The sequence below is a fragment of the Chelmon rostratus genome, chromosome 15 (genome assembly GCF_017976325.1).
Source record: "Chelmon rostratus isolate fCheRos1 chromosome 15, fCheRos1.pri, whole genome shotgun sequence".
Lineage (NCBI taxonomy): Eukaryota > Metazoa > Chordata > Actinopteri > Chaetodontiformes > Chaetodontidae > Chelmon > Chelmon rostratus.
In genome coordinates, this window is record NC_055672.1 from 13665273 (window position 1) to 13692935 (window position 27663).

The 27663-nt window shown below is 41.8% G+C and overlaps 3 protein-coding genes across 4 annotated transcripts; 1 reads left to right on the forward strand and 2 right to left on the reverse strand.

Moving 5' to 3' along the window:
- Positions 1 to 1369: 1369 nt before the first annotated feature.
- mis18bp1 (MIS18 binding protein 1) lies at positions 1370 to 8521 on the reverse strand. 2 transcript variants are annotated; one of them, XM_041954141.1, is made up of 16 exons: positions 7585 to 8521; positions 7354 to 7491; positions 6886 to 7187; positions 6608 to 6681; positions 6288 to 6409; positions 6076 to 6166; positions 5780 to 5901; positions 5347 to 5507; positions 5146 to 5215; positions 4364 to 5060; positions 4082 to 4260; positions 2805 to 2938; positions 2556 to 2698; positions 2383 to 2470; positions 2242 to 2296; positions 1370 to 1983 (listed from the first exon to the last, which is right to left on the reverse strand). In XM_041954141.1, the coding sequence occupies exons 1-16, from the start codon at positions 8438 to 8440 to the stop codon at positions 1883 to 1885; spliced, it is 3333 nt and encodes a 1110-aa protein (XP_041810075.1). In that variant the 5' UTR covers positions 8441 to 8521; the 3' UTR covers positions 1370 to 1882. The 2 variants fall into 2 exon arrangements, with proteins under 2 accessions (XP_041810075.1, XP_041810074.1); XM_041954140.1 differs by having other exon boundaries at positions 2805 to 2947.
- Positions 8522 to 9011: 490 nt separating this feature from the next.
- Positions 9012 to 12999, forward strand: LOC121618066 (serine protease HTRA2, mitochondrial-like). Its single transcript, XM_041953326.1, has 8 exons — positions 9012 to 9692; positions 9902 to 10106; positions 10773 to 10967; positions 11180 to 11212; positions 11792 to 11900; positions 12014 to 12083; positions 12193 to 12288; positions 12388 to 12999. Exons 1-8 carry the CDS (start codon positions 9232 to 9234, stop codon positions 12551 to 12553), a joined length of 1335 nt encoding a protein of 444 aa, XP_041809260.1. The 5' UTR covers positions 9012 to 9231; the 3' UTR covers positions 12554 to 12999.
- Positions 13000 to 13113: 114 nt separating this feature from the next.
- hif1aa (hypoxia inducible factor 1 subunit alpha a) lies at positions 13114 to 27268 on the reverse strand. Its single transcript, XM_041953325.1, has 15 exons — positions 26983 to 27268; positions 19480 to 19670; positions 18796 to 18947; positions 18464 to 18548; positions 17608 to 17717; positions 16748 to 16950; positions 16437 to 16543; positions 16152 to 16299; positions 15698 to 16011; positions 15413 to 15603; positions 15180 to 15302; positions 14809 to 15065; positions 14627 to 14726; positions 14445 to 14535; positions 13114 to 14340 (listed from the first exon to the last, which is right to left on the reverse strand). Exons 1-15 carry the CDS (start codon positions 27012 to 27014, stop codon positions 14177 to 14179), a joined length of 2268 nt encoding a protein of 755 aa, XP_041809259.1. The 5' UTR covers positions 27015 to 27268; the 3' UTR covers positions 13114 to 14176.
- Positions 27269 to 27663: the final 395 nt, after the last annotated feature.

Below are 27663 nucleotides of genomic sequence, written 5' to 3' on the forward strand. Positions count from 1 at the left end.
TTTGATCGTGTCAGCAGGAGCCTTCGTCTCTCCTGTTTTTGGCTTTATCCGGAGGATGTGGGTGAGATGAGTCAGATCCATGACTCACACTACTGTATGTGGTGCTGTTTGGTGTCGTCATTCTGCAGGCCAAATCCACTTGTGCTGACACATGACTCGGAACAGATAATCACGGCGGACGAGAAGATATCCTGCAGGAGCCCCCAAACACCAGGGATTAAGATGTAGGCATGGTCCCAGTGTAAAGAAGGTCCATCAACCTCTTCAACTCAGATGTTATAATAATGACCTCATAAGGAAGGACAGGGGACAAAGGCGTCTCCAGGGATGCTTTCAGGCACAAGACGCAAGGACAGAGAGAAAGAATCATGTCTGAGAGGGCATTAGTACTCTTTGTGTTGTGGTACACACAACGTGATCACAAGTCTTCTTGGGGTCCACCACAACAGCCAGAGGGAGTTTTGGAAAACATAGCAAAAGTTAAGATTAGGAAGGTTGAGGCAAATGAAATCCAGGGAGTATCTGAGAGTTGGGTCCCCAGGATGGATGGATGGATGGATGGATGGATGGATGGATGGATGGATGGATGGATGGATGGATGGATGGATGGATGGATGGATGGATGGATGGATGGATGGATGGATGGATGGATGGATGGATGGATGGATGGATGCTTTATTTATCTCCAAGGAGAAATTTGCAGTTCCAGCAGCTCAAAAAGATGGACACACAAGGGCATGCAAAATAAGAACAGGAACTACTTTCAAGTAATGTGCAATTTACAAGTGATGAACAACTTTCAAGTACAGATCAACCTTCAAGTAAGGCACAACTTTCGAGAGGCAAAAATCTGATACAAAATACAAAATACCAATATAAGAAAAAATTGTGAAATAAAAAATAACACAAAATAAAGGCCCCCTTATTATCATTTGAGTGCCTCTATAGGGTTCTTTTTTCTGTTCCTGCCGTCTCTAAATCAACAAGAAAGCTCTTATGTTTAAAACTCCATCTGATTGTAATATTCTACTTGTACATATTCAGTCCTCATCATCTTTCCACCTGCTCAAAAATGCTGTTTTGTTATTGCAGGATCAGTTGTACATGTCCATAATAACACCTCTATAATTCTGTTTTTAGAACTGAGTTAATGCTACCACTGACATTAACCCTTATAATCTCTGAATGATCATAGCCAGTATTTGCTTGAGTACGATCTCCTGATTTCCTATCTTCTTATTTGATCTTTGAGGACCCCCTTAAAAATGAGATGGTACATCTCAAGTGGTCATTCCTAATTTCCATAAAAGTGTGACAAAAAACAAAAAGAGCACTTAGACAAAATTATGTTTATTTTCCTGGCTCTTCTTGGATTTTCTTTTTTACATCCTTTAACCTCCATACATCCTTCAGATCAACTATTTCCATAGATCTCTTTACTCTCTAAACATGTCATGTACACAAATAAACCATAACTAAGAATTAAAGAATGTTTATTAAAAGAATAGTTACAACTGACTCTTGGAGCTAAGACTTGAAACAAAAACTATATTTACAGGTACATACTGGAAAACAGAAGCACGAATCTTTTTATGACAGCATCAGATGTTTATATTTGTAAAACAATTTTTAAGAATTCATTAATTAGAAAAGGCCACGTTGTCTCAAAACAAAAAATGTCTTTGCATTTTTATACATTCTATCGCAGGGTTTGTTTAAAAGCTGGCATAAAAGGCCGGGGAGCAAATTTTCAGCTGTTTTATTGTTTACATTTGATGAATTAAGCAAAGAGTCACATCTCTCCTCAGCTCCACTGATTTTAATTTGTGAATAATTAGATCTTTTTTTTTTTATTTTCAATGACATGACATTTCAGATCCAATCAGTCATTGTCTGAGAAGTAAAAATCCTCTTCCCCTCCGCTGTCAGACAGCGCTCCATCATTTCCTGGGAACATCTCCCAAACAACAAAGGTGTCGTTTTCTAGTGAAAAAGGGAAAGAAACAGATTGTGTTACACAACAGGACTCGTGTTACAAAAGAAATGTGGCAAAAGCTACTTTCAGGTTTCAATTACAGCTTTGAAATGTGCTCAGCTCATTTCTGAAAGTGTTACAGTGAAATTACCCTGTAACCACAGCTACATGCAGTGAACAGAAAAACATGAACTTAGTATTGTTTTGTTTTGTTTCTCTACTCCACAACGCGAGTGTGAATTCACAACCAGCTCAGGAAAACCTACCTGTGTTAGCACATCTTCTCATTGTTCGTTTAACTGATGGCGTGGGCGTGAATCTCTGAAAGAAACAGAAGGACATTATTTTTTAAATAAGGAATGAGTAATCCATGTACTTGGAGATGACTAGAGTCTCATCATTAGTACCTTTGAGGGAGCAGCTGGTTTGCAGACGTTAAACTGACGTTTTTTCATCCTCTTCTGGAGTTGAAAGACATACTTGTCGTCATTGCTCCTTTGAAATCAAGCGAGAGGCAAGTTAAGCTGTTGCATTTCAATCAACTCTCACAAGCTAGAACGCAGAAGTCGGAGGCATTCACCTGTTGGGAGAGCCCATCATGCCGGGAGTGATATGCAGACACTGTGGAGTCTTTACTTCGGGGAAACCTGTCGACATGGGGGTCATGGGCTCCAGGTCTGACAACGTGAAGTCATGCTCATCACTTGGACACATGGAGGGCATCTACACATCGAGAGAGGCACAAGGGGAACAGTCGTCACTCACCTTGAAATAGTGTTACAATCACCTATTATTCTTGCAAAATACAAAAGCACAGAAAGAAACCAACCTCAAACCGTTTATTCTGCATGAACGCAGAGCTGAAAACGTCATCGACGTCTTCTCTGGGCATGTTCTCCAGGAACTGACGCACTTGCTGCTTCCGCTTCAAGGTCCCCGCTCGGGCAGAAATCACAGGGTGATCTGTAACAACTCACAGAGAACAGCTAATAAGAGCTCTGAAGTTAACCATTTCCACTCTTCTGCTAAGAGATTTGGATCATTTCAGGTATTAAAGGTTTACCAAAAAAAAGATGAGATTACGCAGACAACAATTTGACACCTTCTCACTAGATCCGACTATTTATCATTGGTTAATCTTTAAGTCATTTTCCAAGTAAAAATACCAAAAATTACATTTTTCCAACTTCGAAGTAATTGTCTTTTTTTTTCATTAGTTTTTCATCTTCAGATTTTGGACTGTTTGTTGGACACAACAAGGCAGTTGAGGACATCAGCTTAGGCTTTAGTAAATTGTGATTGTTAAAAAACGTGATTTTTAAAATATATTTTCTGACAATTTATAGACTGGGCAGTTAATTGAGTATTTTCTCAATAAATTGATTCATTCAATGATGGAAATAATCATTAGTTGGAGCTGTAAAATCAAGTCTCTGACAGGAGGCAAATGCATTAAAGCAAAATGTGTACAATTTAATGCAATGCAATGCAATATCACTACACCACTTTGTCAGAAAAAAAGCTAATTTCACCACAAAGTACATCTTCAGACTGTAGTTTAGGTTGCTGAATTGAACTGTAATAAACTGCAAGGTGTTCCAACTATTTTGTCCACTCCATTGACATATTTATTAATTCATCTGTGCTTTTTCTCAGCATCATTAGAATAAGACACAAGTGAAGTTTTGCACGTCACAGTCTGGTAACAGGTCTTTACTCCTGAACATGTGAAATAAGTTATACAGAGCTCTCCGTGGCTCTGGAGGGAGCTGGGTGAAATCTGCTAAACTGCCTCAAGTGATGTCACCCGAGTCAAATCTTGTGTGTGTGAAGTTAGGAGGAAGTGAGGTCCTCTCTGCTTGAAGCTAGAGGCCTCTATTATCAGCCACTATTAGGCTAGCAAACCCAAATCTCTGACGCAGCTGTCCACAGTCAAGTTGTATTGTGGATAAAGTAGGCTCCAGGTTCTGCTGCATCCATTTTGATGCTTTTTGTAAACAGTCCCACAATGTTTCAAGAGTGCAATGCTAAATCAGTGTTCTCTTTTAATCAATTTAATGTCAAGGCAACACAATCTCAATCTAAAAAAAAAAGGCCTTTCTCTACCTGGGTCTTTTGGTGCTTCGATCTTTTTCTTTTTGGGTTTCCTGGCTTTCTTGGCTGGGGTCTTTGAGGTTCCCTGGGATGTGTACTGATTGTGGCACTCCTCTGCAGAGCGTGTTCCAACGAGCCTCGCCACCTTTGCCCAGTAGCCTGCCATGTGTTTAGGATACAAGGACACAGCCCTAGAAAACACAACCACACATGCATATATGAGGTTACAATACAGAAAAAATGTCACTAATTTTGCAGTGCTACTTTTTCATTCTGTAGGTAGACAAAACTTACTCTTGTAGCTTCATGAGCTCTGCCTCGGTCCACTTGTATTCATCTTGTTCTTGTGGAATCAATGTGTTGTTTTTGTCTTCCCCGTGTTTCCTGCTGGACTGTGTCGACTGGGGCTTTGCAGCTCGTGATGCATTGGTGCATTTGCTCTGTTTTGTTTGTGTTTGTGCAGCATGTCCATTTTTTCTCACTCTGGTTCTCTTCCTCGGTTCCGTCCCGCTCTCCTCAGAGGACTCTGACGACTTGCTTGGCAGAAACGTGTGGCTTGGCTGTGACTTCTCGCCTCCCTTCCTGTGCACTCCCTTCCCTCGCGTCTTCCTCCTGATGGGAAGGTCAGCACTTGGTGACTGATCCTGTGATGTTTCATCATTAACGGTTGCAGATTCTGGCGATACAGGGACGGTCCGTTTGCGCCGCAAGGTGCTCGCTGAACGCCTTGTGGTGTCTTGTGGCTGTTTTTTTGACTGTGTTGAAGACTTTTCAGGCTTGCTCTCTTCCGCTGAATACCTTTGCCTGGACCTCGTCCTTCTGCCAGGCCTCTCTTCAGGTGTGCTAAGTGTCTCCACAGGGGGTTCAGGTGAGTAAGAGGCCTTCTTGCCAGGGTTAACCTTGGCTCTGTTGCTTTTGCGGAGTGGAGCCTTGACCCTCCTCAGTGGTACCGATGCCTCTTCGTTGCTGGATGATTCACATTGCTTACGGCCTGCAAACACAGAGGACAGCCTGTTAGCATGCAACTCGTAACTTAACTCACAATCGTAAAACTACAGCTCCTCAGTTATCCTCACCTCTGCTGCAGGGCAGGAATGCATGGGCAAGTTTCTGTGACACCCTCGCAGACACTGTTGTAGTGATCTCCTGTCGGATGTAAACGTAGTCACATTGATTAGAAAAATCATTTGTTCGTACACAGTCAAAGCAATTGGCCCTTGTGGGTTAAAAATGATTCTGGATTATTTGATAACTCATGTGAGCTGAAACTTGCTTACAGGGTTGCAGATGGAGGTATTGTAACATTCGTGGATGGTAACATTCATGTCTGCATCCAGAATGACTCGCCCTCCTTTCCAGTACTCCAGAGGCGGCTTGATGACGCGACCGCTCCGAGACGTTTTTGTACAAGACGAGGAGGCAGGAGGACAGGAATCAGCTGGAGAACGGGAGAGAATAAACAAACATGGTAACCAGATGGCCCTTTAGTAAAATGTAGTAAATCTATGCAAAACCAGAGATTTAAAGTGCGAACGTGGCAACAGAAATCATGATGAGATGAAATTTGGGGATTTTAGTTTAGAAGCAACAAGCATATTTAGTCTGTTATCCACTGTATGTTGTGGATATGAGGTCCTGATGTCCTCAAATGTTCTTGTACAGAGCATTTATTTGCTCGCCTACTGGATAAAGCGTTTCTCTTGTACTTACATGTCTTTAAAGGCTTTTGCCGTTGTTGCTTCACAGAACAGTTGATGGAGGATGCCTCAGGTTTAGTCTTTGCCATGATGCCTCTCCTTTCACTGTTCCTCTCTGTTTCTCTGCTGGTGTCGCTACAACAGAACAAAATAATTCAACAAAGATTTGTGATTATGGTTTTCAGACACTCAGTCATTTCATCTCATGCTTAAATTACTCAACATCCCGAGCACCAACAAAACAATCTTTATCTGTAAGAGCATGAACTTTATTGCAGGTAGCCTTGGAGGGAAATAAAATATTCTTACTTTGTTGAGTTTGACAGAAACTTCTCATAAAGTGCCTTCCAGTCTGAAGGAAAACCATTAACAAAATTCTTCAACAGCCACTTCGGAAACACTACAGGCGAAAAAGTGAGATAAAAGAAAAAGAATGTCAATCTATGTACTTTTAACTTCTGCCTGCCAAAGTGAAACATATTCTCAGTGGAAAACATCCACCCATACAAAGTCTGACTAACCAGAGTCAACACCCAAGTTCATCTTGCCGACCAGGATGTAAACCCTGCCGGAGATGCTCCTCAGCACAGAACTCGACACCCTGTCCACAATGATGTTGCTGTTCCATGGTATGTTGTCCTCCCTGGGTGCAAAAGACAAGACAAAAGTTTTCACTTTAAACCACACAAAAGCCTTCAGAGATCAAAAAAATCTGGAATCCAAAGCATGAACATGGCTGTCCGATCGGACAACAGCTGGGTGAGCAATCTGAAAATGATGATATATAAAATTAAACTTTGATTGCATTGTGTTGAATCATGATGTCCTGAGAAATACTTACCAGTGGATTCCATCAACAAACAGGCCCTTATGATTCCTCCTCAGAAACCACTTTTTGAGATAAATCACACTCTCCTGCCAAAGAGGGAAACAGAAGCCCAGTAAGGAACAACAGACAAAATGATCAAAGAAAAGACAAACTACAGCTGATTAACATTTCCCACTTTGGGCCTGCAAATCCAAACCTTTTTGATCCCCAACACTTAAACTGATCAGTCCTTACTATCACCCCTTTCTTCATATAATTACATTGAAGAGCGGAAACACATTTCTACTCACACTTGGGAATTCTGTGGCTTGGGACCATTTGTTGCGTTTGAACACAGCCTCGTTTTTCTGCGGTATGGAGATCCGCGGCGAATTCAGTATGAGCGGGTCCTCCAGCAAAACAGGGTGTGATGGCACAGCAGGGATCAGAACATCCTCAGAGGAGTCTGTAGCTGATTGGTTGTCAGCTAAATCTGCTCTGGACCGGTTGACAGAAGCCACACTTTCTGGAACATCTGTAAAGGCACCATCCTGCATCTCACCCACATTGTGAGTGTTGGAGGCAGGTGCATCTCTGGTTGGATGGGAACTACCTATGGAAAGGATTGTATATGATAACACAAACAAAACTATGCTGTGCAGCATGCAAAGGTGGCACAGAAAAATAAGAAACAACAACTATGCCTACATACACACACAGCTTAAACTACAGGTTTCACTTTGCAGGATTCAAGTCTTTCCACTTCATAACACACTCACCCCCACTAAAGAGATGCCTCATGCTGCTGCTGACATTAGGAACTTCTTGCTGCTCTGTTTTGCCTTCCCTTTCCTTCATGTAAGCAAACATCTTGGCTGGAGACATCGGAGGGACTTTTTCCGTAAAAAAATTGCAACCTGTTCAAAACAGCAAAGAAGCATCAGTCAATTTCTTCCCCTAAATGAGAACACAGGGGGGAAAAAGCTGTATCAGCATCAGTAAAACCTCACGTTTCTTTGCGGTGGGCCTCGGTGGTGGGAATACGGCTTCGTGGGGGAAGTGGCTCATCTCTGAACGGCCAGCGGAGAATCTTCTAACATGACCCAGATTATCTATGCAAGTGTAGTTGTGGGTGTCATCCTCACTGGAAGTTTTCCTTCCCTGTTGCTGACTTGAGGCTTCACTGCTGATCTCCTCTGTGTTGCTGCTGATGTTACTGAACCCCCATGGCTCCAATTTTCTCTTCCTCAACCTCTTCCTCATGGGGGAGAACTTATAGGCTGAGCACATAAGAGGGGCACCCTCCTCCTCAAACACACTCCTCACACAGTCATTTTCTACTGGCTGTATCTTTACTGGAGTTCTGCTGGTCACAACGAAACCATCCAAGTCTCCGATCTGAAGTGGTTCTGTGTGGATCTGCTTTCTGCTGACCGGAGAGAGGGGCTGAGGCACAGCCGTCGACTCCAGGAAGGCTCCCCTTCTTGGTGTGCATCCATGTCCTATTTCAGCCAAAGGGGGCATTTCCTCCACGGGTTTGTTATTGATGTCTGAGTACCCGTAGGTTTTCTGAGGACTTGATATGGGCGAAAGGGTCAAGGCCAGCGCTTCATTGCGACATGAACCGGGCCTCTGATTCTCCTTGAACTCACGGGTCATCCAGGTGTTCTCTGTTTTCCTCATGTGCGACTTAAAATCTGCTCCGTGTTTCTCTCCAACGTTACACTGCGGATCCCTGCTCGTACCAATCCTCTCGTTCGCGCACATCCCCTCTCTCTGTACTTTGGATTTTAGCTTAGCAAACACCTTAGCAGGAGATTCAGACCGCGGTTTTCCGTGTTGTAATAAATGATGATACGACGCCATGTTAAGGGGGAAAATACTACTTATTATTATACATCCGAGGTGTATGCTAGCAGCTAGCTCGCTAGCCAGCAAATTTCAAAATTCTCATTACTGCCGCCTTTGTGTAGAAACTTGTGACGTAGTTCTACAAGCATACGTCACTTCCGGACATTTTGTCCAATCAATAAACTTCATGGGAAAGATGCGGTTGGTCTCTATTTCACTTTATCGAAACATTTTTTCAGGACTGTCATCTTTCTCAGACAGTTCTCAAGGTCTTAACCTACACGTCCATTCTCTCTGTGTCTGCACCCCAATACTGAAATCCAGTAGCCGAATTTATTTTTTTGACCAAACTTTTACAACTTTTATAATAGTGCGTGTGTGTGTGTGTGTATATATATATATATATATATACACACACACACACACATACACACACTACTACTTTTAAATCATTACTGTATTTATTTGTCAGATTTTATCCTGTGGGGGGCAGTAACACGACAATTAGCGTCTAAATTGCCAAAAACCTTAGAAGAAGAAGCGCAGTGCGCAGTCTCGCTTAAAGTTACACTTTACACTTCCGGTATAAGGTTGACTCTTTCTTTCCTGTAGCTGGTCCTCTGTCTCGTAAAGACAATAATACAATTCAAAGGAAGCGTTTGTTCTGTGTTGTTTTTGTTCATATGAGCAGTGTGGCTGTTACTATTAATACACAACGGACCGTCCTCAGTGTAAATATACGTGGATATAAAGTGTTGTTACGCTGTTGTTAAACTCCTGAACCGGTGTGACAGAAGTGATGCAACATGGCAGCAACTCCTCTCAAAAGGTGTTTTCTCTATGCGCTGAGAACACATGCTCGGTGTCAGAGCCGCGGACTTGACTCTTATGCAGGGAGGACAGTCAGCCGGGTGTCTTCTGCGGTGATATGTAACCACAACGGAGCAGAAGGACACACTAGCGTGGACAGGGGACCCTCGTTGGAATGGGACAGAAGAGGTGGTCGGGACAACAGCAGCTCCCCCCTGCTCAAGTCAGTGTCGGTGGGTTTGGGACTCTGTGGTGCGGCTTTTCTGGACAGTCAAAAAGAAGATGAAGCCAAGGACAGAAGAGTGTCGAAATCCGGGCGGTGCCTGGAAATCATTCTGCCGTTAGCTCAGTGTGCTGCCCCCTTTAAACCCGACAGCCCCCGGTATAAATACAACTTTATTGCAGATGTGGTCGAAAAGTCCACCCCAGCTGTCGTGTATATCGAAATCGTGGGCAGGTGAGTTGACTGGAAAGGTGAAATAGTTGAAATGCTAATACATTTGTAGCAGTTACACATTTTGATAGATGTTAATGTAAAAAGTGTGATGCTATGATATTAAGATATTAGCTACAGAGACTCCTATTATTGTTGTTGTTGTTAGCAGTAGTAAAACAAATGTTTTGCTTCCAGGCTGAATAACATCAACTTATTTTACTGTTTTACAGACACCCATTTTCAGGAAGAGAAGTCCCAGTGTCAAATGGCTCTGGTTTCATTATTAGCAGCGATGGTCTCATCGTCACAAATGCTCATGTTGTGGCCAACAAGAGAGGCGTCCGAGTGAAGCTCACCAACGGAGAGATGTACAATGCCACCGTGCAAGACGTTGATCCAGTGGCAGACATCGCCACCATCAAAATCACAGCGAGGGTGAGCAGCAAACTGCAGTAATATCTTCTGGAGGAGCTGTTTGTTTATTTCTCATCTTAGTCGATCCACATTTGCTTCCATCACAGTGTGTGGAGGCACAGAGACCACCAACAGATCATCACTGCAAAAGACAGGGAAAAAAGTAAAGGCAAAAGTAAATACAGTTAAAGTGGGTATGTCGAAGATTTCAGTCCTGGTTGATTTGGTAGTAACAACAAATGTGGCTTAATACTACAGCTCCCAGAATTCTGGGGCTAGCAAAACAAACTGTTGTCCTTTTAATGAAGAAGTCATGTAAGCTACTTTAAATAGTCTATTAAAACTCCTGTACGACCTGTGAAGAATGACTGATCTTTTGCCTGAGTCGAGGCTTCCTGGTTTTCTAAATGAGAATAACAAGGCTGTGATTCATACTCTCTACTGAAAGACCTCTATAGCAAAACTCATGAATAGTCTTCTGTTTTTCTCATCTAAAAGCGTGTGATACTGTGATAGAGGAGCTTAAGGCTGATCCAACATCTTTAATAGAGCAGGACACTTCCATGATCAGATCCTGGCAGCAAGAAAAACAGACAAAATGGGAAGCTCTGTTTTTTGACAGTATGAATGACCTGCGAGTGGCGAGGATGCACTGTTTAACTTCTCGGTCTCTGCCCTGACACGCAGAATCCTTTGCCCACTCTCACTCTCGGTCGCTCGTCTGATGTCCGACAAGGAGAGTTTGTGGTTGCCATGGGAAGCCCGTTTTCTTTACGGAATACAATCACATCAGGAATCATCAGCTCCGTGCAGAGAGGCAGTAGGGAGCTGGGCCTGTCCAACTCCAACATGGAGTACATCCAGACCGATGCAGCTATTGATGTGAGTATTCTTTTGGTTCCATGTGAAAGACACAACTTATATTGTTATAAGAGTGTTTGACCCTTTTACGTTTGCAAATGATATTTCTAAATGTTAGGAACAAACATGTTAAATGGGTCAGGGAATATAAGTCTGATAAGAGGGTTTATTGTGAGTTTGAAATGTCTCATATGAGGCTTCTTGACATCACATGTGACTGATTTGTTTTACAGTTTGGAAATTCTGGAGGTCCACTGATTAACCTGGTGAGTCACCGATCCTGCTTCAGTGTTACCAAACCTGTTCTGACTGTTGTGCTGTGTAACGTTTGAACAGATTGAACAGATGTTCAGTGTACTGTAGTTACAGTCGTTGATATTACATGAAAGAGCCTTCATGTTTTTAGCACAGATTGTTGCATTAGGCAACTTTTTGTCTCTTATTACAGAATATGTAAAGTGATAGTTTAAGTGTGGGGATGATGTGTAATGGCCAGACACTACAGGTGAATAGGGTAGAAATTTTAGAGAATAGATATCACCATGGAACTCCCCGGTTGATTACTTACATTAAGACAATTTGTTTTGTATAACAAGTTCTCTGAATGTTAAGTATAAATATGCAAATGAGTCAAAATGTATTAAATGTGTTCTAATTAGCATACACTTTCAGAACAGAAATCGGAATCAAACTAAACACCTAACTGCATTTTGGACATTTTCTTTCCATTAGTCTGAAAGAAGACATGTTGTTGAGGCAAAATGGCCCAAAATCAGCACTATCATTGAAGCTGCAGTCTATTTAATCTGCCAAAATAATGAATGTGTTATCTCTCCTTGAATCAGGATGGTGAAGTCATCGGTATAAACACCATGAAGGTCACTGCAGGGATCTCCTTTGCTATTCCATCAGATCGTCTAAGAGTTTTTCTCGATCAAGCAGAAAAAAAGAAAAGTGCGGACAGGCTAAGACTCTTTCTCTTGTCCATATTCTCTGTAGCATCCATCTGTTCGCTCTTATTAAAGGCATTATTTTCACTCATCCTGTTTTTGTACATCTTCCTTAAGACTCTTGGTTTGGTGCGTCAGAGACCAAGCGGCGGTACATTGGAGTAATGATGCTGACGCTAACGCAGAGGTAAACGCTTCACAATCAGAAATGCCTGCAGTAAAACTGAGTCAAGGGGAGTCACAGCAGAGCTGGCGGCTAAAACCAGGTGTGTTTCTGTTTGGTCCCTTTGCTTCAGCATCATTGCCGAGCTTAAGTTGAGAGACCCTTCCTTCCCAGACGTGACACACGGCATCCTGATCCACAAAGTGATCATGGGCTCGCCGGCCAACAGGTGAGCAGACCACGCTACCGTGTGTGTGGATCAACGGTGAAGGATCACGTGTTGAGTGTGTGTTGCGGCTAACCCACAGTACTGTTGTACTCGTTTCAGAGCTGGTATGCTGCCAGGAGATGTTGTGGTGGAGATAAACGGAGTGAAGGTGAACACCTCTGAGGAGATCTACCAGGCCGTCCGCAGCAGCGACCGAATCACAATGGTGGTGCAGAGAGGGCACGAGCTGCTTCAACTTCAAATGACTCCTGAGTACACAGAGTGACTCTTAACGCCATGTTAACATGATGGACAGACGGCCACATGATTCGTTAATGTACACAAGAAAACTGTGAAATGTGATAGTGAGCGTGGTCGGAGGAAATGTGTTTGAATTTAATAAATTAAGTTGGGTTGTTTTATGTACATAGATCCAGTCTTTGATGACTTTGTTAAATATTTTGTTGATACTGCAAAGTAAGTTACAGAGTCAAGCCTGCAGTGTCAGCTTAAAGAAAATGAGGGTGTTTCAGCCATATTCATCAAGTATTATCTGTTCAAAACGTCTCTGAAACTGAGGGCTGTTACACAATGAGTTCATTGTCATTTCTCAAATTCAAACTGTTTATATTTTCATAAACCTGCCAGCATCTGAAAAGTTTAATGGATAAACGGTCTAGTACAGTATTTGGTCTCAGGTTTCTTCAAGTACAATAAACGTTTTTTTGTCTACCTCTGGAAAATGCTTTGCCTTTTCTTACTTGCAAAAGTAGTAAAACTAGTCATGTGTCAAGTAATGAATTGTTTCTACAAATACAGGGTTTGTAAACTACAAATTAATGAAACCTGAAACAATGTACTTTATTAAAGCCATTTAATGTTAGACAGCAACAAGAAGCATGACAGACCCAACAATATTGCATGGATAAATGGTATTAAACTGACAACCATTAACTGAGCAAATAAGTTTGACAACTCACAAATGCAACTATGATGACAATGATCACACAAATAAAATGTGAATTGCTGAGATCCCACTTATTTTAAACACTCTTTTGAGCATGTTGCACACAGTAAAAACCAAAAACATGAATTCACTTCATGTTAAAGAGAAATGCCAATTCTCCATGATGAGAAGAAAAAGTGAAGACTCGTATTTCATTTTGAGAGCAAGAGTCAAAGCTGTGAAGCCATACTGAGTAAATTAAAATATCCCTGGTATATGTACAGTAACACACACTTACAGTAAAGTAATTAAGTGACATGTACTGGACTGCTACACAATTAAATGCATTTACCTCAAAGACTGATAGCTATTAAATGGAGATAACATTCAAACCACCTAAGGTTTAAACAATATGTTCATACTTCTGGACTAGAGACATTTGTTAAGTACGAGTACTACAACATACAAGTATGGGAGGAAAAATAAAATTGTTCAAATCCCATTAAAACGACTTTAAAAAGGCTTAATATATATTGCTGGTAATATTTTTCTTTTTAAGAAAATATAAATTGTGCGACTGAAGCTTACAATACACTGCTGGCAGTAGCGCCAGGTTCTGTGGTGACCGGCTGGAAAAGGGTCATCTATCGAGGCGCTGTGTGCTGAGAGATTCCCCGGAAGAGAGAGGAAAAAAAAAAAAAAGAAGAAGACAATTTGACATCTCAAGATGCCTGAATCCCTTGCACCAAAACCCAGATGCTGCTATGGCGTTTGTCACGGTGGAATGCTGCAGATATCACATGATGTGCACAAACGGCAGCCAAACTATAGTCAAACTCACACAGGTACATAAATAAGGGGCAGTGGGGTTGGGTGGGTGGGGGTCTTGAAGAGGAAGTGACAACATGGGGGAGAAATTGTAGTGTCCAGTCTAGTTCAGCAGTGAGCAGGCTAAGCATTGACTCAGTTGACGTGGTCCAGAGCGCGCAGCAGCTCCTCGCCCTGCAGCAGGTACTGACGACCCTGTAAGGGGGCGTTGACCTCGCAGTCGTCGCGGGTGAGCTGCGGCAGGGTGAGGAGGGCACTGGTGCCCTCTGACGTGCTGCCCAGCAGACGGCTCGCCAAATCTGAGAGAAAAAGACACTTGAGAGTTAGGATTCTGTTTATGTATGAGACAGTTATTTTTAAAAAATCAAATTTGCAATATTTACTGCAGATTTACTTTGCTCACCTGAAGGCAGCACAAGTATGGTCCTGGTTGTTCCTGACTCTGAGGCCTTCAGCTTCTTGCCCTGCTCCAGTTGTTCCTGGTGCACAGTTCCCTGGAAAAATCATCAAATACAGACACTCAAACTTTTCATCTACAAGTATAAAACAAGATCTAGAAACCATGTTTGGATGTTGAGGACTTACCTGTCCAATCATCTCTTTTATGTCACCCAGCTTTCTTTTGCGTTGTGTGTTCTGAGCTGCCAGGGTCCTGAGCGAGACTTCTTTGTCCAGCTGTGTGGTCCTGCAGCACAGCAAGAGTCATTAGCCAACTCAAAAAAATGATATGATGAAGCAACAAATGTGGAGTATCTGGGAGAATTCACCTCTTGGCAAGGATGGTGGCGAGGTGAGGGGCTTTTACTGGCTCGGGTGGTGCTGGGGAAGCTGTGCGACTGCCTGGTGAGCTGAATGGGGAGCTGGGATAGCTGTGAATGTCCTGTGTGACACGGACTGGAGAACTCTGAAGGGGTTTGACTGGCCCACAAGATAGAGGCTCGTCTGGTGGCAGACTGCGCAGCTGGAAGTCATCGTCCATCGGGATGTAGGGAGCCAACATCTCCAGATCTAAGTCTTCCATTGCCTGAAGGGCAGAAAAATGTCTAATGAACCAGAATACAGAGAACTTTCGACTGTATTAGATCAATCATGAACTTATTATTTGAATGCAGTAAAATTAATCTCCTGGTTTTATTACAGGTGTGGTGAAGGGGGTCTTGGGCTCTGTATCAATGGCAAACAGCTTCTCCACCAAGTCAAGTTTGAAATCTGAGCTCATGTCGGAGTCCATGGGAAAACAAAAGTCCAGCGGGCTGTCAGCCTAAAGAGAAGAGAAGTTAAAGGTTATGCCCTTCTCAGTACATATTAGCGATTAGACCAAAAATGTCTGCTGTCCACACAGTAAAATGACAATAATACACTCTGTGTTACCTCTGTGGAGCTGGCCGGTGTAGAGGACGGGGCTGGAGCATAGCGTTCAGCTTTTGCTTCCTCAGAGGTGGTGGTGGTGACGTGGAGAGGCTCGCTGGGCGGCAGAGGGGACAGAACCAGCTTGTCACTGGTGGAGGGGAGCATTACATCATTGTATAGAGGGACATCCTTCAGCAGCTGGATCTCTGCATCTGTATCAAAAGACAGAGTGAGGTCAGGATGGTTTCCATCACCCAGGATATACATTCTGTGGAGAAGTTTCAGTGTTTATCTGAGGCCACGAACCAGGGCAGCTGAAGTCCAGGGAGATGATGGTGTCTCCGGCGGCTGGGGCCAGCAGGGTGAGGGCCTCGGGCTCTTCTTTCAGCTGGTCGTACAGGCTAGCCAGCGGCTGGACCTCTACCGCCTGAGTGAACAGTTTGATTACATCCACCTCTGGGTTCTTCTCCTCCACCTCCTCCTTCGGCAGGGTTAAAGACATCTCGGGTTGGCCGTTCTCGACAGCAGCCTTTTCTTCCTCCTGCGGCAGCTCCTCCTTCACTGGCTTCACATCTTCGGTCTGCTCCAGAGACAGGATCAGCTTCTCCTCCTGGATGCCACTGTAACAGAGTAGTCGTGAAGCCGTAAGATTGAGTTTACTGAGGATTTTGCAATGGACACAAAAATAATCATTTTGTATTTGCTAATACATTACAATTTCTTCTGAAAATACTGACTACTCAAAGAGCCTTTATAGTACCTGAGTACAAAGTTGACACAGACGACACACTGTGGCTGGGAGTTCTTGTTGTTGTAGATGACAGTGGCTTGGGTTTCCACCCACACAAAGCCTCCTCTCTTGGCCAACATTCGGTACTGGCCTGTGCAGACCTGGCCCTTTGCAAACACTAACAGCAAAGAGAAACGAAAGGGGAAAGTTAGAATGAGACATTTGGCTAAAGGTTTGGCAAAAATAGCACAGCTGAAATTTGTTGTGAAACAAATTCTAATTTAAGCTCCATGTGCTCTCAGTGTTCGCGCTTACAGTTGTGGTGGGTCTTGGTGAGATGGTCTGAGTCCTGAGCATGATAGTACTCATACACAGAACGATTCAGCAGGTCCTCTGGATCATAACCCATGAGCTCAGTGATTCTGGAAGAGCAACAACAACAACAAAAAAAATCAATTCTTTCATTGACACTGAGGGGATTAGGCTTCTGTGGTATCTACTCTGAACACTAGGTGGCTCTGTGTGACTATGCTAGTGAGAGCTTTGGCAATAATAGTCAGTGAAAAGCACTGCACAGGTGGCTTCACATGCAATCATATAATATCCTCTCAGATGGGAAAGCTCACCTCTCATCACAATACGTGAACTTCATGTCCATTGTGTGGCGGCTGAGAAAGGTCTTGGTGTCCAGAGGGACCTCAATGTTGGAGGGGTGTGGGATGGGGTCACAGATCAAAACCAGGTACGGGACAGGTGGCTCCCTTCGGCCGTTGGGAGTCTGCTCAGTGTGGCTGTCAAATACACGGACATGACCTGAGCAGTGGAGCACCTACAGAGAGAAGACAGGAGGGTCACAACACTGTGATTATAGTTAGCAGACCAAAAGATAATTAAACATTTCCTAACACAGCTGACAAATAATTATCAGACTTAAGTCAATAACTACATCTGTTCAGATATTCAAATAAACAAATAACTCAGTGTTTTTGGGCATGTGCATTACTGCTGTGAGAGTTTGACAACAGCTGCTATTAGAGCTTTAACAATTATTGTATAACTGCAAGATCACATGAGATTAAAATGTGTGTCATCCTTCTCCATGTTTACTTTTGCATAAAAGAACACTTTCTCCCCGTGTCCACTGGGTGACAAAATTAAATTCAGGTGCCTGTGAATTGTCCTGTTATAATATGCTAATGAAATGTATCTAAACTTATTGATTACTTCCTGTTATTCTATACTGTACTTTAATTTGTAAGGGGAAATGTGACGTGTAAAACACATTTGAAAAGAAACATGAGTGGAAGTACGTATACAAAGAAATTATGTCATTATTATTTGAGTTTTCCCAACATGTTTACTGAACTCCATTTGACTTAAGATCATAACCGATTCAAGTAATGGCTACATCTAATCCAAAACTTGCATGGTCTATTTCCTCTCTTACATGAGAAAACATTTTCTCAATGATTCCATAACATCCTACCTTCCATGTAGCGGACTTGACGTTGACGGTGCGTCCCCTGCTTGTCAGAGTGCATTTCATTCGGAGGAAGAAGTTGCGCTCTGTGTTTGGTTCCTTGGCTTTTTTGGAGCCTGAAATCACATGAGCAGGAAGAGAGTCACAGTTTAAAAGAGGAAATGAGCCTCTTGTGTTGTCATTTCAACAATGTTAGCACCATTTCTGCCACAATCTCTTTTTATTCAAGTCTTTCATTGTAAACTTTTGCCAACTGCCAGCAGTTCACATATGTATTCACAGGAGACACTGAGCTGTGATGGTTTTGTCCTGTGGTCAGTAACAGCATGACAAATAAAGGAAATGGACCCAGCAGCGGTTGCAGCAGAGATAACATCAGCACGTCCCAACGTGCCTCAAATTAGCATACATTGAAAACAATTTTTTTTATGAAGCACATTTCCAACGGAACTGCTGCAAAGTTTTATCTTAATCAATTTCACTTAAAACTTCAAGAAACTTAATCTAACCCACAGGAAATGATACAAAAACGTTAAAAAAATTCAACCCACTGGCACAAAGTGAGGCTAAACTCTGTTGTGCAAGCAAAACAGCAAATGTGATGTAGCCTACTGTTCCAGTAATGCTGCGTGAAAGGTCACTGAAGTACATGTTAGCCAACTCTAATCACTCTGACCTCAGGCTTGAAGTGGGGAAAATGATAACTTGTTCTGACAGCCTCCTGGTCTGAATCTGCCAGCTCAGACTGAATTGGACTCCCTACTGATTGGGGCACTGGCAAACCAGAGTGCTTGTGTGTGCCCGTCTCTGTCCGTTAGCAAGGTCTTATAATGCGACACTGCTCCCTGTTGTTGTCCCTCACCTGTTCTGTGGACCAGCATCTCCCTCAGCTCCTCGTGGTCACAGGGATGTATGAAGTCAAACACACTGTGTCCAGTCAGGTCAAACTGTAGCAGAAAGAGTTACATAGATATAGTTGTCCATGGTAGACACTGCATGGTGACTTCTAACCTTTTTCCTAAAAAAGCCTAATGTGGATGTGTTGACTTATTGAAGCGTATATGCAAAAACCTAAAAACAAAAGAACTGTTTAAATGTATAACATTGTAAACAACAATTTTTTGGCTTCAAATTTTCTGCTTCTGACTCATGTCTATTTTCTCTTTAATGCAGACAGACACAAATGAGACCTACCTGTGCCAGCCCAAGGCACTTGTTGATATTCTCGGAGAGATAGATCATGTCTCCGTCTTCAGACAGCACCATGAGGAAGCCCTCCAGTGCCTTTAGGTAAGAGCTGTTGAGCTGGAAATCAAGATCTGTTTCCTCCTCTGCCACTGGCTCATCTAGAGGAGATAACAGGGAGAGGATGGGAGAGATAAAGGGAGAGAACAGAAAACCAAGTGGAAATGAGGCACATGACATCAAAAGCTGTGCTGTTCAAAAAGCATATTTGGAGGGCAGGACACTGCGACACACAGAAAACACACAGGACCCACATATGTATCTGCAAAGAGATCTGTATCTGTGCATATCTACGCAGATTTCTTTCAGTAGCTGATTCAGCGTTTAACCATCCATCATTGGTTTCTTCAGTTTTCCTCTGCATCATAAACTGTATTCACTTTTTCTTTCAGTCTCTTTATCGTGTACTTTCCTTCCTCAAAAGATCCTTTACATTCTTTAGCTTATGTCTAACCACAGTGAAAAAACTATGAAAATTTCTCAAGAATGTGGCGTCTTTGTAATCCATTTTCTTGTTGTCTCTAATTATGAAAGTTGCTGCACAATTAGCTGATCACTTGGGAGTAAAAAAAAATACAGATGTGCTCCAAGCTAAACTCTCTCCTGACAGGTACAACACCTACAGATACTGACCATTTTTAAGCAGCTTTCTCATACGCAGGTAGCTGATGGTAAGCCTCATTATGGAGGCCTTGTCCAGGCTGGAGCTGACGCTGTGGGGCAGGGGCAGCTCCTGGGCCAGCTGGTAGAACACCTCAGACTCCTTCCCACGCCGGCATCGCGCGGCATCCCTTGACTTTTCCTTTCTGCGCTCCGAGCTCACCCTACGGGAAACAGGTGGAGGGTCAGCTACAGCCTGGCCACAAACTGGTTTTGGTCCCACTATGCACACTACAAGAGCTGACATCCCTCTTTCTCCACTGAGAGTGTGTGCAGAGTCCGCTCAGCCACTGGTCTGTCACTGGGGAGGCTGCTGCAGCAGGAGTCCGCAACATGCAAGCTCAGGGCCAAGCTGCCGTCTAGACCCCCTTCAGACTCATTTACATACATGGCTATCTGCCACCGTCTTATTGGCTGTTGACCAACCAAAAGAAATTAAATCCACCCCCTCAGAGTGATTGGCTGGGATGCCAGGCATGGACTCTCCTGTCTGTCTCCTGGTGCACAGCCAAGCTGTGTGTGACACCGCTCATTGTGACATTTACGAGCTTTGCTGAACAGATCCACAGGGAGGAGAATGATAACACTGGCACTAATGCAGAGTGCACACGCAAAACTGAGTGACACCTTCAACTACCAGGACAAACAAAAACAGTCATATTTTCTATCATTTTACATAAGTATCCCTCATAATTGCTTATTACTCTTACTAGCTCCAATTTTATAAAGCATCTATGGCAGTTGTCCAAATTCAGGCTAATGAACTCTCATCAGACTGTAAACAAGATCTTAAGACCTGGCAGTATTTTAAAATGCCAAAGTACAGCAGACTTTAGACGCAATGACTTGTGCAAGTCACTATAAAATTATTAACTTAATTTTATTGATTCCTCACAGTGGAAAAATCTTGCCTTTTATACAAAGCATAATCTCAAAACCCATGGGCTATCGTCCAATGACGATTTGGCTAATGTTGTGGGTCTTCCAGTGTAGTCAGAGGATATCTGGATGATGGATATTTGGGCCAAGACCTCCTCTTCCTTGCATCGGGCATTCTTTACAGTCTGATTAGACACTTCAGATACGAGAATTGAGTTGGAGTTGAGAGATGCCTTATTTCTATAAACAGATTATCTCTTTATGAAGCAAAATCAGTTGGAGAAAAAAAAACTACATTTAAATAAAATCTATTTAAATAAGATACATTTAAATAAAAAGCTAAATTGCAATGGGTTCAGAGACTGCATTGTGACCCATGTATTCTGCCTGTTTTGCTCTTCACATGGTCTGTTTACCTGCATGGAAGCAAATCCCACTCAAATGTGATTGGTCCGTTGTACTCAAGACTACAAAGGTAAATCAGGACCCTTCAGATACCAAAATCTTGTCCCTTGCTGCCAGATTCTGCATTCATATGCAGACATCCCTTTATAGAGATTACACTAAGCACTGATTCAAGTTAGTATTTGTATTGGTGAGCATGTGTGAACCACACAACCACTTACATAAACAGACTAAATCTTCAACATAATTTTAGTAGGCAATTGTCAACCTAACTGCTGCTGAATTTATACCTTAATCCCTCTCCCAAACCACTACCTCTAATCCTTGCATATATGCCACTGCAGAAATATCACAACAGAATGGATGGTAGCTCAAAAACCTTTGGCTTTGAAATATACACCTAACTGAAATTGATCTGCTACGCATATAAAGCACTGACAAAGGCCATACTGTTGTTTCATGCTCTCTAAAGAGAGTGGACCAGTAAACTTAAATTAGCCTACTGCTTACCAAATCACCTGCCAGGATTGCAGACAGATTTTTCACCGCACAGAGGAGGTTAGAAAATGCCTTTTGTATTAAACCAAAATTTCCACCAAGTACAAATGACAAAATTAGTCATCTGTGGTAAAAAGTCTGAGCTTGGACTTTGTTTACCAGAAAGCTCAAAACCAGGCACTGACCTAAGCCTGAGAATAGCATCTGTGAGCCTCTGCACACATGAGGATGTTGTGTACACACTATTGTTCAGGTGCCTCCATACACAGCTTCACATAGCACAAACATTGCACTGGGGGGCAGTGTTCAAACTGTACTGACAATCCACTTTCAACCCAGGGAATTTAAAAGGAAAAAATCAAACTACAAATACAAAAAAAATCAACACACGGATCATGGCCCAGCCGTTACTCTACCAGGCACTTTTCCATGTTCATCTAATCCCCATTTCATGACAAATGCCTGAAGACACAAATTATGTGCAATTTAGATTCACAGTGGTACTTATGGCAAAAAACATCCTTCTCTCAAAGATGTTTAAGTGTAGTTTTAATATAAACGACCCAGACAGTAATTACAGCTACAAGCACAAGCGTATACAGTCATCCACATGTTTGCACATCCGTCAATAACATTGGCAAATATTTACAATGTCTTCTGTCAACTCCATGGCATATATCAAATATAGCTGGTCGTCATGAACGCTGATTTTGGTTATGCAACCAGTTCTTTATTGCATCTATATAATTCCACTCTTTCAAGTTTGACTTTTGGCTCCTGTAACACAACGATCACCACTTATATTCATGTAAAAAGGGTTAACTATCACTGGCAAAGTAATCTTGCTAAGCTAGTAGCTAAGCTTATGATGATCTAATAACAGATAACACATTGTTATGCACTGTGGTCCCACTAGGAGGCTAAATGATTGATTAGTACAAGCCTGCATACAAATCATTTTCCTCTGTAGTGGCTACGCTCCATTGTCTCACATGCCTTCATGCAAATCCTATCCAAATGAAGTTCAGCTGTAACATTTGCTGTAACATTCACTGTAACACACTTCCACTGGACACAGACTAACAAAAAAGAGGACTACACTTAATGAAGCCGACATTCATCACAACAAATAGTGCAATGTATAAGCCTTCATGTATTACTGCAATACTAAAACTCTATAAATGTCTTTCAAGGGTCAGAGGAGAAGTAGTAAACTTATCTAAGCATACAGATCATAAAAAACGGCACACTGCGGTCAAAGTTTTGAAGTCATGTTCAGTACGGTGATACTAAATCATAAAAATAAAATGGCTGCTATTCAATGACCCACCTCCACTGTTTTCAAACTTATAAAGGGGAGAGGGAAACGGCTTTAATTCTTTGACTTGAAACATGCAATGAAAACAGAACAGCTCCTTTGATGTTAAAACAAAGGAGTGCAGAGAGGCCAGCATTACACAACATGGTAATGCATGCCCAGCAGTCCTCTGTCTGACATGCCTCACACACAATCACATTTGCATTTTCACTGGCTTTAATCAGACTTGTTTTGTTTCCAATTAACAACAAATTCTAGTATTATATGAATAGAAATAAAATGATTTGAGTTTTTAATAGATGTGAATAAGTGGATTGGAGGTTAATGGAGAAACAAACCAGCGTACAATGTAAATCGTCCTTTCAAATGTTACCAGAGTTGCTTTGGTATTTTGTTACTAAGGGCTGACCTATTTTACCAGAGAAATGTTCTCACTATCTGTCAGTCCTGCTTAGTGTGACAGTAAACATTGTCTTATCTATTATATAATCCAGTCCGGGGACACACCACAACTAACATCTCTACCCAATATGGGGAGAAATGCAAAGCAAGACTGAAAATAAAGCCCTTTCACAGACAAATGAACCCTTGGCATGATGTTCAGCTACATGAGGGGATGTTTTTGGAAGCAGCAAAGTAGGGGTCTCCCCTGAGAGTATGATGCTATTAGTGTTCTACCAACATATTTTACATGCTGTGGTGGACGATAAAATCAATGTTACACCCTATTTTGGATGTGGAATAAAGGAACAACAGTTGAGTTAAATGCCTCAGTGGCAGCAATGATATGATCAATGATGATCAACAACTCAATAATTAATAAATACAAAACTTACTGGAAACTGAATATTTGTGCTGACTGTATTTGTTTACATTAAATTTCAAATATACTTACTATTACCATAAATATATGCAAATACTGTATATGTGAAGCATAATCTGTTTTTTGTTTTGTTCCTCACACACAATATATCAGGCAAGTTGCTGACATTGCTGCAAGTGAGATCTTTAACAGCAGCAGTAGATTAAAGACTTACAAGATTCTTAAATTCAGTGTACAATAATGATAATTTACAACTTCCAATAGGGACTCCTGGCTGTCCCTCACCAATGGGAGATCCTGGCAAACATACTCAAAATGACCACCATTATAAATCATTTACCAAAGTAATATAATTTAAATTACCTCCTCCTGTGATACATTCCCAACAAAGACCACTCCAGCTGATTGCATCTGGCCCATGAACATCCAACAAATCCAACTTATGCACTTAAAAAAAAGAGCCTCTCAACAGGAGTTAGTCTGACTCGCCCGACATGGACTGCACAAATCAGCTCCTGACTGATCAAGCATTTCACTTCCTTCAACCTTGCGCGTGCTGCCATTTACAAAGCTTCATCTCTGATGAATGTTCAGTGAAGAGGGGGTGACAGTGCCTTGGAGAAGCTGACCTATACTTTGTATGACCATATGACAGGATTCATTAAAATAGAAGACATTCATAGTTGTGGTAGATTGGGTTTGACTACAAATGCTATTTTGCAGGGAATGGTTAAACAGTAGCCAAAAAAGCTTTTAAGCTTGTATTTCCCTTAAATGTGACATGTGACAGGGAAAAGACAGGTGCCTGGGGGCTAGGTGTACAGCACTACCTTGATTTTTGCATACTGCTCAGATGTTACACTTCAAAGTGCAAAGCTTTGGATTTTTAACCATCTACACAGTTCTTTGTGGCAAATTTTCCATTCAGTATTTGTTGAAAGACAGTGACATCGTCCATGAACCCAAAACTCAGAAGGAAAAATGAATCCAGATTTAGACATGGACAATGGGTCCTATGCAAAGAAAGAAAGATTGAGTAATTGTGCATACTTTGGATTTGGCAGACCCAGAATTCTGGACAAAGTATGTGGTGGTAAAGTGAGAATTGTATAACGGATCAGCACTGTCAAATATAGTCAACATTCCTTAAAGATGCTGAAGACATGATGCATGGAGGTATTGTGTTCACACTTCCTTCCTTGCATTGTTCATGAAACACTGTTAACGCCATTACAACAGTGGTGTATTTATTAATGAAGAAAGCAAAAAAACAATGCGCAGATAAGTGTGTGATTTCACATCTGACTGCACAACGCAATCCTAACAGATGATTTCTGATATGGCATCCTTTTGAGCCTTTACCTTTACCTAAAAAGCATGCTGCCCTCAAAATTAATCCATCAATCATCACAATCAAAGCTTAAAAAGTCTAAACTGCTTGTTTTCTTTTGTATATGTATATATCTATATATCTGGAGTCTGATAAAAAGCATGCCCTCAGCATGTATTTGCTCTGTTTTTTTGTCCAATTACAACACATGACACAAGAAAAATGTGCACACAAACAACAGCAAGCCCTGCCATATATCTGCAAGTCACACAATTTCCTTGTCAAGATCCAGCTAACCTGCACACAAGATGTAATTGTATTCGAATGTCTCAGGGCAACTTGCAAATTGCCAGGCAGTGGATTGCTACACACATTTGGCCACTCCTATTGACGTCAAGCCCTAGTGATTAAGAGATGAGACAGAAATAATAAGCCACCTCAAAGAGACCAGCCAAAACTGCATCAAACCAGATCTGAACTCTTTTCTCATGTTCAGTTTGATCTTTTTATCAGAGATCAAACTGAACAGGATGTTGACCGTTTACCTAGGCCTTTACAAAGTGCCAAATTTCACATTGGCAGAGAATGAATAAAGCCTGTGGGGCAATTGGATGCACTGTATTACAACACATCCTTACAAGGACAATTGCTTGAAACTGGAGAGGTGAGAATTACACACTAACTACTTAACTAGTGAGCCTACAAGTTGATCAATGTCATTCAACAAAATTTGGCACAAGTGCATGACACCAACAGCTACAGCAAGGTAATAACAACAGGATGAAAAATTGAACTGAATCCCTATGGACTAAATAGAACCCTATATTGAATTAACCATGCTTCAAAAACATTATTCTCCAAATACTAACTGTAAATACATGGGGTAACTTTTGGTAACAATTATTTAAGACAATGACACTCTTTCCCGCCAAGGATATCACTGATTGTTGTAGCTATTTTGTCCTCAGCTGACAGCACATGACTCCCAAAATCCCCTGTCCACTCTGCTGACTGATCTGTTAATCACTTTTATGACATCTATATATATGGACTTCCCAATATGTGGTCTCAATATATTGGTTATCTATGTTTCAAATGATTATGACTTGAGTATTTTGGCTTTCAGCTTGTTGTTCAGACAAAGTATGCAATCCTAAATCTCTGGTAACTTTCAATAGCGTATCTCATAAAACATTCCATACACTAAAGGAGTAATCAAACAAGTAATTAATTATGTAAAAAAATTTCAGCTGCAACCCTTATTTGACTTGACCAGGTAAAGAAACCAGCTGTTATCCTGCACCCTGCCATATGTGGTATTATCCCTGGTTTTGTTTGGATAAATAGACAATCATCCAAATTATCTTGATTACTTAACTGCCGTTTGTCGCAGACAAACCTAGTAGCCACTAACGAGATGTTTTGGCATTTTGCTGATGATTAAAGTTAAACCCCTTTGTGTCAGCAAGTTTGTGGTATTGAAAGTGGTTTTGAATGCACCTACAACTTTCCACATACGTGAACAAGCTATATACATATATAATAATGTTATTCTACTCAAACTTAACCATAAACTGTTACCAATACAGAACATTAAGAGCATGCAAACCGAGAACACCTTCACTAAACCGCCTCTAACGTTAAATATTTAACAGAAATCGCACACCACTTTCCAGCACAGCTCACATGATAAGCTTGATACATCCAAACCAAACAGTAAAACAGCAGTCATGTACTATTCATAGAGCACATAGTTAGCTAAAGTCTCACATTCAAAGGAAATGTAAATAAAGCTAATGTTGCCTCTAGGAGGTCTCAACACCGATCACAAACAAAAACGTAGTACCGTTAGCTGACGACGTTAAATTTCCTGTTAAAGCAGATTTCATCAAGCTAAACAGTGAAAAACCAATCTGTCCAGGTGCCAAGCTGTCTGCATCAACTATTTCACGTTGACATCTTGGTAACTAACCAGTTTAACGTCAATAACTGTAGTTCTATGACAGCTAGCTAGCTATGTTAGCCGCTTGCTAACGATAACATCGTCGCTAGCAAGCGCATTTTGTCGAACTAACACGCTAAATTAGTAGGTAACCTTGAAATAAAGCCTATAATTTCACACTAGGGGTAGTAAATTAACCCTAAACTATGGCCCAAGTTGGTATGTCAGCTCTTAAACAACAACAAAGCCTGCTCCGTAGCGTTAGCTAGCATTGGCGTTACCTTTTCTTTTCTGGTACAATTCCTGTGTCCATGTCAGGACGAGAGGACCTGAGTTGAGTCTCTCTATGGGTATCAAGCTGTATCCGGGCCCGTCGAGGAAAGAACCAAGATCCCACGATTTTTCACTGAGATTAATCCGTAAATCCTCAAGCGGGTTGCATACGACTTCTCACTGTGTATAATTTGTCAAAGAAATCGAGCTTTCATCCGCTAAAACAAACAGCCCACTCGTCTTAAAAGACAGTGCCACGCTGGAGAGAGGTTACTTGTCGAGACAATGTTGAACCGAGGAGGATCACTGGCTCCCCCCCGCCTCCGCGGGGACGCGCGCAGTCACATGTTTTCTTCATCGAGGACGCGCAGTTGAAACCCGATAGATGGACCGACCAAACACTAAATTAACTTAATTTAGAGTTATAGTGTTTGGGCCATTCAACCATGACACCAGAATAGACGTTACATTATTATACAGATTACAGTCCTATTTATGTCTCTTTTGATTTTGCCATAAACTCCTAGCATGTTCCTTCAGCGTTGTGTAAACAGGCTTACTGTATTTTTAAATGTCTAGATTTGGAGGAGTTCAAAGGTGTTTCACTGATAAAGATTGTACAATACAGTACTGTCAGTACGCCACACTGTCCACATGTTTCATGTTGGGGCAAACTGTATTTTCAGTGT